Source organism: Marmota flaviventris, chromosome 1 (genome assembly GCF_047511675.1).
Source record: "Marmota flaviventris isolate mMarFla1 chromosome 1, mMarFla1.hap1, whole genome shotgun sequence".
Classification (NCBI taxonomy): Eukaryota; Metazoa; Chordata; class Mammalia; order Rodentia; family Sciuridae; genus Marmota; species Marmota flaviventris.
This window is the reverse complement of record NC_092498.1, coordinates 44,788,304-44,800,443: the sequence shown is the minus strand read 5'-3', so window position 1 is coordinate 44,800,443 and position 12,140 is coordinate 44,788,304. Positions and strand designations below refer to the sequence as shown.

The 12,140-nt window shown below is 41.0% G+C and overlaps 1 protein-coding gene across 1 annotated transcript in view; it reads left to right on the top strand.

Annotated features, from left to right (window-relative positions):
* The first annotated feature begins 6,013 nt into the window (after positions 1-6,013).
* Wnt2 (Wnt family member 2) overlaps positions 6,014-12,140 on the top strand; it is a 42,246-nt gene continuing 36,119 nt past the window's right edge. The window contains exons 1-2 of the mRNA XM_027926423.3: positions 6,014-6,180; positions 8,229-8,455. Coding sequence (XP_027782224.1) covers positions 6,098-6,180; positions 8,229-8,455 — 310 coding nt within the window. The 5' untranslated portion in view covers positions 6,014-6,097. The remainder of the gene's footprint in view (positions 6,181-8,228; positions 8,456-12,140) is intronic.

Genomic DNA, 12,140 nt, shown 5'->3' with positions numbered 1-12,140 from the left:
ACCATTGTCTTTTCAGAGTCCTGAAAGAGCTTCTTCATGCATTCTGTCCAAGTTTTATGGTTATTTTCAGTAAGAGAGACAGTATAGAGTTTTCTTACTCTGTTTTACCTAGAATTGGAAGTCCCTGATGCTTTTTGTGCTAGTGATATATATTTTTCTTCTATACATTTTAAACTTCAAAAGATATTAAAATCATTGTTTTTACCATCAATATTATTTTATGTTTTTCTACAAATTTACCATTCCTAGTGTTCTTCATTCCTTCTTGCTATTCCATATTCCATCTGGGATCATTTTCCTTCATCCTATTTATTCATCTCTGCTAATAATGGATTTTCTCACCTTTTGTTTGAAAGCGTGTTTGTCTTCATTTGGGGAGGATCTTTATGATGAATATAGAAGTCAAGACTGGCAGTATCCCTTCCCCAAAATATTTATTTAGTCCTATTTTCTCTCTTCTCTTCTTCTAGATCTCCCATTATGTCAGATCTTTTCATTCTATCATACTAATCGTACTTTCTGTATTTTCAGTCCTTTAAATTCTCTCTGTTCATTAACCTGAATTAATATTGACATCTCTTCTGGATTACTAATCCACTATTCTGATTATAGGTAGATAGCACCCCAATCCATCTATCTAATTTGTAATTTCAGCCACTGTTTTCCTCCCTCTCCCCACTTCTGGATTCCAATTCTTTGTTAAAATTATATGCTCTTTTTAAAAATTTTTTGAATTTTAATTTTAGTTATTTTGATATATCTGATATAAATCAGAATTGTAAATTACTTATAGGTACATTTTTTTTTATTTTTCTGTCCCTTCCCCCCTGCCCCAGTCTTCTTTTTGGGATCCTTGGTTTGTTTAATTTGATGCTGGATATAATAGATCAAACTTTGAGGAACCCCTGAATGATGCTATGTTCTTCCAAGTGGCATTTTATTTTTTTTGGCTTACCCCATGGCTTACCTTGTTCTTATCTAGGCTTGGCATTAGATCTTGTTCAGGCTGTTCTTTCATTTTTGCCCCTATTCATGAAGCACAGTCCTAATTCCCTAGTTAAGAGGAAGCAGAAACAACAAAAGAATGCCATCTCATTTTCAAAGGACATTTTCACTGATTATATATTTCCATGTGGACTTTTTATTTAATTCATCATGTTAAAAATGTCATGTCATTGTCTTCTGACTTCCACTGTTGCTGATGAAAAGCCAGCTATAATTCATATTCTTGTTGCCTTGCATTTGATGTATCTTTCCAGCTTTAGATATTTTTCTCATCTCTGTTTTTTAAACTGTTTGATCATGAAGTGTGTAGGTGTGATATACTTTCAATTGAATCTTCATGGGGTTTTCTGACCTTCTTAAATCTACAAATTCATTTTCTGTCATACTGAATGAATTTGGGGATTATTTCTAGAAATGGATATTATTTGCTCTACTTTCTTTCCCTTTTTTCCTGGAATTCTGTGTGTGTGCATGTATGTGTGTGTGTGTGTTTGTTTGTGTGTGTGTGTGTGTGTGTGTGTGTGTGTGTGTGGTGTAGTGTGTATTAGGCTGATTGGTATTACACCACAGCAGATCTCTAAGATTCTATTTATTTAATTATTAATAAGTTTTCTCTCTGTTCTTCAAATTAAATACCATACTGTTAGAAGTACAGATTTTGTAAATTATTGTACTTTTTGTTCTAGGATTTTCTTGTTTCTTGTGACTTATATTTTTCTACTGAATTTTTTCCCTACTGTTCACTCTGACCATATTGTCTTTTAAATACCTGATCATGTTATAATAACTAATTTAAACTTCTTTCCTACCATTTCTTATATCCAGACCATCTCAGCCAGTTTCCATTGACTGCTTTCTCTTAAGTATTGATTACTTTCTTTTTTTCATATATCTAATAATTTTTATTGTAAATTAAACATGGTAGAAAGTCTGCAATATGTTTTTTGGTTTGTTTGTTTTGGTGTACTGAGACTCAAGCCAGTCCCTCACTCATACTACGCAAATGCTCTACCACTGAGCTATAAGCCTGTCCCACTATGTTGTTTTCTTTTAATAAGTATTTTATTCTTATATAATAAGTGTTTTATTCCCTTGACATGTCCAATTGTTCTTATTCTTTATTAGAACATGTGATATAAAGAAAAAATATTTTAAAATTTTGTTTGTTTTTTTTTTAATTGAAAACACTTTTTATTTTTTTAAAAGAGAGAGAGAATTTTTTAATATTTATTTTTCAGTTCTCGGAGGACACAACATCTTTGTTTGTATGTGGTGCTGAGGATCGAACCAGGGCCACACGCATGCCAGGTGAGCGCGCTACCGCTTGAGCCACATCCCCAGCCCAAAATTTTGTTCTAAGACACACTCTTTACACTAAAGCATGGTTTTTCTATCATCTCCCCCAAATCAGTAAAGTACTCAATGAGGTCTCTCTACCCTGCTAGGCTGTCATACAGTGTCTCTTAACACTGTATGACATGCAGCAAGCAATCTGTTAGGCATTACAAGGTCTTTCCATGATATGCAGCCCACTTCTTGCCCAAGGACTCATGCTGAACCTCCACGTAGGTGTCTGGAGCCCCACTTTTCATAGCTTTCTACTTGTAGAAATACTACTCTGCCAATTTCAGCTGTTTCAGCAGCCTCAAATTCTTCTCTCCTTCCTCAACTGAGACTACTGCTCAGCTTGCGTTCTACATCCCCCAAAACAAATGTGCTCTTTAGAAAAACCAAGACATATGATAGGATGTTATGGAGTTCACCTCATGTGTTCTCTTTCTCTTGAGGATCACAGCCATGTGGTGCCTACTCTACAATGCCTGAAAAGATATGCCTTGTAGAGTTTTGCCCAGTTTTACAGTTCTTTTCCTGTTGAACATATTAGATAACTGTTACTCTCTCAGAGCTGGAAACCATCGTTTTCAGTGCACATTAATTTAAATGCACACTTAAGATTTAAATGGCTGAAATTAGAACTTTTCCTTTGGTTTGTGAGTAGCTATACTGAAAGTCAGTACTTTCTTCCTACTGCGTTAGGAAGAAACCAGTTCAGAATGAAAGACAATTGACTATTTGGTTGAAGAAGTAACTCCATTTTTAAAGGGTGGAGATGGTTTGGTAGTAAATTAGTTCTCTTTCTCTGCCCTGGGAGATTGGACAAACAATGGATCTAACTAAGAAAATAGACTGACTCATTTGGCTGCAACACTATACTGAAGTTACAAGCAAACTAATATGAATCTAAAAAAAAATGGGTTCTATATACTGTAAGTGAATCTTATAGTCAATTCTGATATTTCTCATTGAAGAATAAATCATATATTAAATTCATAAAGAAACTCTAAATTCAGTCTTTCCTTACCTCATCATCTGCTATAGCTAGGCTGAAGTCATATGCAATTTGCTTCATTATTTATTAACTCTTCTTTAGACTGGAAGTTTCCATTGCAAAAGAAGTGAAGTTTGCTGTATCATTCTTTCTTCCTATTTTTTTGGAGCATTTCTCAACTACCTGTCCTAGTGAATACCCCATCTTCAAAAGATACAAAAGAGAACAGGTACAGATGAGAAGGGAACAAAGACTACTGGGTAGGAAGAGAAGTTGTATGGGGCTAAGTAATGGCTCATAAATGAATAGGGGTGGAGTAGGGAGGGAAATGGAATCACAGATCTGGAAGAGACAAGTCATCTGGTCCAGACTGCCTCTAGACAGGTCAGGAAGGGGTGTTTGGGTGGAACTTTTTTACATCTGGATTTAGATTTTCCTGAACTTTTTCAGTCTTTTGCCTTTTACCCAAACTGATTTCTTCTCTGTAAGACCTGTGGTAGTTCCCAGAACCACCTGCCCCAGGATGAAGTTCTTTGGAGCAGATTTAACTAGCTTTGAGAATGGTCCATTCTTTTTTCCAGGAGATCTGTTTCAGGTTTAGGTCATTCCATTGGCTTCCATCAACTGAAGGGCAGGTCTCCCTCAATAATTCCCTGAGCGGAAAGGAAGGGCTTCTCCGCTGATGGTAACGCTCCATGTATTTCTAACACCCCTGAGCTGTGAGGACATGATGTGCTGAGATGGGTGGAACTTCGAATTGGAGTTTCTAATAAAGTTTAAAAATTCATTCTCCATAAGAGAAGCATGTAGCTGCCTACCTTTCCCAACATACACATTCACACCCCTGCTTTATTCACTGCTAGAAGTGAAACTTTGGCAAATTATGGTTCCTGAGGGACCAACCATCTCTTCTCTTCGTCCCAGTGCCTGGATTCACGTCAAGAAACTGTGGAACGAAAGCAAGTGGAGGTAAATTTTAGCTTATTTCTCTGCTTCACAGAGGAAGGAGGCTCCTGAGCATCATCATAGAGGTACATAAGGTAATCCAGGTTAGTGCTATCGTGCCCCTCCCCCACCAGCATACACACGTACTGAGCAGAAACATGCCCATCTCCTGGCCCTCGCGACCAGCACAAACCGAGCAGAACTTCCCTTGGGTTGCAGCCCAGCGATATGGAGCGGCGTTGGCGCAGAGCCCTGCTCTTCCCCAGTCGTGGGTGGCGCGGTGCTTGTTTCCCTCCCCTCCCTTTCCGGACCCAAACTGGGATGTATCTGGGTCAGCCTGGGAGAGGCCGGACCTGCCAGGGACCGGAGTGGGGGAAGGGGGTGGCGATGACAGCATCTTTCAGGTTTTTGGCATCTCTGGGTTTTGCCTCCTCCAGGCCTCATCCCGCTAGCTCTGGGCTACAGCTGGCATTCTGAGGGTCCTGGCCCAAGAGGTGGGCGGGGTGGGGGAGCCCGCCCACCCCTGTGCTTCCTATCCGGACGCCCCCGCCCCAACCGGGGAACAATGAGGCACCACCGCCCTCACAGCCGCGCATACACACTCCATATTCCCTAGGGCACGCTCCCCAGGCGGGTGGTGGGTCCCCCGCCCCAGGAAAAGAGCAATGGAACAGTTCATGGCCGCTGCGAGTTCCTGGTCTTCCTTCCTTTCCGGTGATAAACGGCGGGGCTACAAGCCAGATGCTGTTCAAGATGCTCCACCCATGGGCCAAGCCCCCCTCTTGGCTCTACAGGGCTCAGGGGCCAGGGTCAAGGGTGCTTTCACCTCCTCAAGGCACCTGGGCTGAGCACCTGGGCAGTGGGAGGTGGAACTCAACCTGAGGCTTAGACCCCGTGAAGGCTTGGCTGTCTTAGGTCCTCCCTACGTGATCTTTTGCGCTTACAGCGCTGGGGAGGAGCTGGATGTGCGTAAAAAACCGCACCTTCCCCAGCGCTTTGGCCAAAACTGCTGGGTGAGGTCCCGAAGGTCAGGAACCCTCCCGGTTCCTCTCCCTGCGAGCTCCCAACACCGAGGAATCCAGACTATAGGTCTTCATTTCCCAGAGGCCCAGCCCCTCTATCCCCAATCTTGCCCCGCATAGAAAAGGCAGCTCCAAATTTACAAGTGCTCACTTCCTCCCAATGTCAAGGAGAAAAGAGAAGCAATTGGTTGGAAATCATCTCTGGGTTCTTAAATCCTCTACAGAGTAATGTCCTTTACCTCCCCTTCATTGGGGACTTGTTTGCCTTAGGGAAGCCTCGCCGATCTGGAAAGCACGTTTGGAGCCCACTGATGCTCTCTGGTAGGGAGCTTCCCTAAAGGTGCCTGTCTCCCCGGTGTTCTCAGCCACGCAGAGGTGTTCCTCCTCCCCTGCCTCCCCTCACCCCCAGACATCTTTTGCCATCATTTCATCCACCCCTGTACAAAGCTTGGTGCCCCCAGCCCCGCCTGGCGCAGCGCCCCCTCTCTGGGCTGCGCTCCGCGGGGAGAACGGACAGGGGCGCGCAGAGCTCTTGCACTGCCTGTGCTTGCTGTGCCTGGGGAATTGGGCTGTGGGCGAGGCGGCCCGGGCTGCCCTTTATCGCTCCCTGGGCTCGTCTTTTGAAACTTTATCAGGGAGTCTCGCCACTCGCAGCAGACGCGAGCGAGCAGGGGGCGGGGGCGCGGCGAGGCGCCGGCAGCCGTGACGAGGCGCTCCCGGCGCTGAGCGCTTCTGCTGGGGCACGCATGGCGCCCGCACACGGAGTCTGACCTGATGCGGACTCAAGGGGATTAATATGAACGCCCGTCTCGGTGGAATTTGGCTCTGGCTCCCTCTGCTCTTGACCTGGCTCACCCCTGAGGTCAGCTCTTCATGGTGGTAAGTCCATGCATATCAACGGGGAGTGGATTTTTGGGAAATGGGAGTGGGGACCACACTGGTCACACAGACCTCTCCAGTCGATGCTTCCCTGCAACCGTGGCAGTTGTGGATTCGGCCTGAGCCCCCACTGCTGCCCTCTTATTGCTCCCTCCTTCGCTTTTCTGGAAACCCATTTCGGTTTTGACAACTCCAAAGAATCACATGCCCCCTCGAATAAGATCCCTAATGTTTGATTATTTGGATACAGCTGAGCTAGCGACAGCAAAATCGGCCAATTTCTTATCTTAGCGAGTCTCTTGCTCTAGCAAAGGCGTGTGTGTGTGTGTGTGTGTGTGTGTGTGTACTTCATCTTGAAAACTACAACCTCCCCCCCTCATACCGCGTCCTAAAAAAACTGCCTTAAGATAAACCAATTCAGTCAGTCAAGGATTGTAGAGTCCAAAGCCTGTGATTTTGTGTTATTTCCCGTCCTTCCACATTCCTGATGTTTCACCCAGCAAGGCAGAAGAACATGTTGCTGCCTCCAGGTAGAGACTATCACCTTGATGCAAACTACTAACCCTAAGGTATCTAAGACATTATGCTGTTCAAAACTGTCACCTTGAGAGTCTTTTGTTGTTCAGTTGATATGCTGATCTGTGATTTATTTATTTTGCATAATGATGGAATGTTGAATGGTAACAGGTCTTAGCATCATTAAAAGTACTAGATTCCCGCCCCATCCAGACTCTTCCCTATCTTTCCACTTGCTGATCTTGGAAAGAGATGGAATTGAGAACTGTAACTTCCGTGCACCTGAAAGTTTCATAACAGACATTAAAATAATGATTCAGAAAGATTGGTTATCATGGGCTATTTTCTAGACTTTGGCAACAGTAAGGAATGTCAGCCAAATGAAATGCTAAAGAAGAGAACATTTTAGGAAGACACTGGAGCTCTTCAAAGGAGCAGGGAGAAGTACTGATGAGAAGGCGGTTCAATTCCTTTTTAAGCTCATTCTGAACACTAAGACATTTAGCCTTGACATTGCTGACATAGGATCAAAGATTGATTTATCAGACTGACCATTTTTCAATAAAATGACCATTTCTGTTTCCATGAGTGTATAAACATTATTTATTGCTCAGGCATTTTGTCACATTGTCTCTCAGCTGTCACTTATATATATTTTTTGGAAGTCACAGCTGTAACGATTTTATGATCATATAAAATAATGAAAATACAAGAAAAAGACATTCTCCTTGTTTGATCGCTTCAAAAGACACCTATGGCAGCTTGGGTTTATATAAAAGGTACCTTTCTAAACATTTCACAACTAATAGAGAACATCTGGGTAGAGATGATGATGTAATTTTTTGTTAAAGTTTCTTTTCAAAAAGTACTTTATGGAGCTATAACACTGTTTGCTTCTTCCAAACATTTAGTGTCCTTAATAACAATACAAAGAACTTTTTTTTCCCCTAGGTTTTCTATGCAAGCCAAAGAGAGCTAGAAAATGGTAATATTTAAAGAGTTTTTTTAGTAAGGAAAGAGTGGCATGTGTGTGAGCACAGTATGACATAAGAACCCAGCAGGTGTTGATTAGACAGATATAGACGGTTTATTAGACATTAGGTCAAATGAATAGAGCAAGGAGGTTTTAAAGATCAGCTTCTCCCAGAGCCAAGTCCAGACACACTGGTCACTGAGAGTAAAGCCTTCTTGGAAGAAGTTCTGATGTGTTCTTCCCAAGACACACTGCCTCTCCCCGACTCTGCTTTCAGCTTCCCAACTGCAGACCTTGCCTCTGTGACCCTGCCCTGAGCATCATCTGATGGTCCCTGCTTCCTGTCCAAGAGACAGTCACCACTTCATTTGGGGGTGTCTTCCACATCACTCACCACACTTCTCTTGCCTGCTTTCCTACTGATGATAATTAAGTAGTCCTTGCTTTTCAATATTACCAAAAGAATAAGGAATCCATATTTAAACCCTGATTTACTAGGGAACACTGAGCCTCGCCTAGCTGTTTATGTTGTGCTCACTTCTGTGTTGATCCCCCACAGGTACATGAGAGCTACAGGTGGTTCCTCCAGGGTGATGTGTGACAATGTGCCAGGCCTGGTGAGCCGCCAGCGGCAGCTGTGCCACCGACACCCAGATGTGATGCGTGCCATTGGCCTGGGTGTGGCTGAGTGGACAGCAGAGTGCCAGCACCAGTTCCGCCAGCACCGCTGGAACTGCAACACCCTGGATAGGGATCACAGCCTCTTCGGCAGGGTCCTGCTTCGAAGTAAGTTCATTCCCCACTCCTGCCTTAGCCCTGCTTCATGGACTTCTCCTTACACACCCCTGCCCTCACTTGGTCTTTCAAAGGTCCTGCTCATCTTTTTCTGCATCCTGTTTAGTCAGTTTGGTGCTGTCTAATTTTACAGATGAGGCCTGGAGAAATCAAGGAACTTGTCTAAAGCCTTATGGATGCCAGTCCTAATGTAGGAATAGAGTACCTCAGGCAATAGTCTTTTTACTCTTTATTATTTCAACCCTGCCTGTCCCTCCAGGTTCAGATTTTGTCTCCAGAAGGAAAGTGGCAGCCACAGGACTCTTTTCACTTCTGTCCTTAACTTTCAGAATTTGAACTTTCAGGATTTGAATTTTGAGCAGGTCAGGGTTGAATGCTCAAATCTTGTATTAGCCAAAGATTGTCATCATTACAAAAAATACATATTGAAAATGTCTTTTAGAAACAAAGACAAATCACACCTCACCACTTTTGATCTTTCAATTTGGCTACTCAGACTTGCATTGCTCTGTATCCAAATTAGACATTATTTTCAATAGGTTGTCTATTCCATAAGGGAAGAGACTAGCTTGTATTCCTGGTGCCTTGCTTGGAGCAATACACATTGTAGGCCCCACTCATTCATTACAGTGAATGACTGGATGAACTTGTAGTAAGCACCTGTTATTTTCCAGCTACATACAATTTTTTTTATGGAAGATCATGAATACATAAATTTATTTTTCCTTGGTAGGAAACTTAGACATTATCTAATTACAAAATAAACTTCTTCAGACTTCCAATATTGAAAGTAGCTCACTAGCTAGTACACAACCAGAGAACAAACACTAGATGCAAATCAGATTTTACATCTAAATTTACCCATCTATTAACCTGGCATTATGAGTATTCTCCAGGAAATAGCACAGATCATTTACTATTGGGAAATCAGACTGAAAACATGAAAGGTTACATGCAAACCCCAGCAAAAGGGAACTTTACACTTGTTTTTGCCCACCCCCACCCCCATTCCTAAGAAATTCATCTGGGCTGTGCACTTGGTAATGCTTAACACAGGGTGTTTCTATCATGTAATCATCACAGCCCCAGGGTTTTATGAGGCCAAATGCATAACTGAATGTCTCTAAAATCCCCCAAGGGCGTAGTACTCTCACTCTTAGAGTATCCCTAAAGTTAATTTACTGCGATATTCTGCAATTTTATTCTCTAGTTTAAGAACTATATTCTTCTGCATTCCTTTTGGAGTTTCGATATGACATCGCAAATTTTTGAAAGGATAATAGTAAATTTCAGCTTCATGGAATTTTAATACTTCACCTAGATTAGCTCACCAGTGAATCAATTGAAGTGCTAGGCCTTGTCAAAAAGAATTTGCAAATATCTAGAACAAGTCCTCTTGTAATATATTATTTTCAGGCTCTAAATGTTTAAGATGCATGAGATTTTTCATTTTCAAAGTGCTCCACAACCATTGTTCAATGATTTCTAATTGAATGCACTTCTTCTTTATAAAATGATCACTTCTCACTTTTAGATCCATTAAGATGTCTCTATATAAGAAAAAAAAAACAAAAACAAAAAAAAAAAAACCTTTCTATCACAAATCAGAGAAAGCAATTTTGATTTGTGATCCCAAAGATGGTATTTCTGCCAAAGCTGGGGATTCATTCATAAACTACTTTGTAGAGCTGCTGAGAGAGACAAGGTGAGAATTGGAGGCAATGATCTACTCTGACCTACTCTAAGGCCTCTGGAACACAAGAGACTTCAACTTGTGTCTCCTCCTTCAGAGGAGGCTAGATACTTTTCCAAAATACTCAGAACTTAGAACCTTCAGCCACAGAGTTTCTTTCCATTCTTCACTGAAGGCCAGACTCCTTTCCAGAATGTATGCAAACTTCTGTGACTGTCAATGAGGTTTTGTGTTGGTTGTGGGAGGACTGAATTTGGCCTAAAGCAGCTGATCTTGGAAATAATCATGAAATTCCAATGAGGCTATCCAAAGATTTTTTTTTACTATTAATTGCTTGGAGGGAAATTTACATCTAAGAGCTATGAAGAACTCTTCTCTGGAAACCTAAATGTGCTCCCAGATGAATAGGAAAGGCAAAGGGCAGCATCATTATAGGGAGAACATGAGAGTTACTAAAATATCCCATGACCATGGAAAATGGAGAACTTTCACCTCTTTTGCTGTAGAGAGCTAGAGTAAGATGAAACAATTTTTAGGAATATTTGTGATTTATTCTTTCAACAGACAGTTACTAGTCATGGGCAGAGAAAACCCAAACATTTTCTTAGAAGAATATACCTCCAGAAATCTAGAACAGGCCTCAAGAAACAAAAGGTGATTAGGTCTCATCCTTATAAATTAAAAAAAAAAAAAAAAACACCAAAACATCAGAACAAAAATTGTAAAACAGAGTAGAACAACCAACCCATGATCTTCCAGAAACTCCAGTTTCTAGTGTTTGTCTTACCAGGGAATAATCTCCCAACCCAAACAAAAACTGTGCCTATGCACTTAATAGACATTGTGTGATTTATCTTAACCCCCAAATAAGAGAAAATTCAATAGTGACACATGAGGAAGTACAAATATCACCATTTATATTTGGATTTTGTTGTGCTTTGTGATGGCCTTACAAAGAATCATTTTTTTCCCCTTAAGAAGAGGCCCAAGATCAAAATTTGTTTTGTTACAAAGCCAACTCTTGAAATGTGCTACTATTTCACACATAGCATTTTAGTGATTCATCCAAAACACTTAACTGAAAACATCTTAAGGCCATATCTACATCTGGAGGTAAAACGAAAAGTCGAGTCAATGTGCTAAATTTTTATTTAAATAAATAAAAAACCCTAACCATTTAGTAATATATTTGAGTAATAAATTATAAGATATTCAGAAAAGTGATAATTTTCCTTTTGTAATTATTTCTAAAATGTATCAGATTGTGATTTTTTTTTCCTTTTAACCAACAAGTTAACGTGATTTTTTGCAGGTTACGTGAGAATGAACTTTGTTCCTAGAAAGTATATCTCTAACTGCTTTTAAAATACTGTCTGGTCACTAATATAGGCTCATCTACAGCTTTCATTCCTTTCCCCTAAAAGACTACTTCCTAAGACTTCTTTTCTCCTTAAAAAAATAAGAACAGTGTTAAATATATATAGGAATTTCCCCCCATTAGTGTCTCTAAACATGGACACCATACTCTAAATACAAAACCAAACTTCAGAAGATAACTGGGGGTAACTATAAACAAGGTATTTTCCTAAACTTTAAAATGGATATAATACAAATTTTAAGTATTCAAAAGCTACTACCTGAATTAAGCCACATTTGCGTCTATTAGTCACCTTTTAAACACAACAACTCAGTTCCACTTAGAATATCTGCAATCCCTATAATGTGAGCTGAGACCCTTTAAAACAGCTCCCAGGACCATACATTCCTCTCTGGAGAACACAACCTGCTACCTATGGCAAATATTCCTCTAATTGATTTTACCTAGCTATAGGGCACGACGGATTCCTTTTTTGATGGTTAGAGGTTTGGGGGAGATATTTTCTGAAGGCTGAGGTAAGTGCCATTTAATAGGCTGTAGGTATGTTTTCCTTATTTTTAATAATGAGACTAGCAGAGCGAATATTGCAAGGGATGTATAATAAA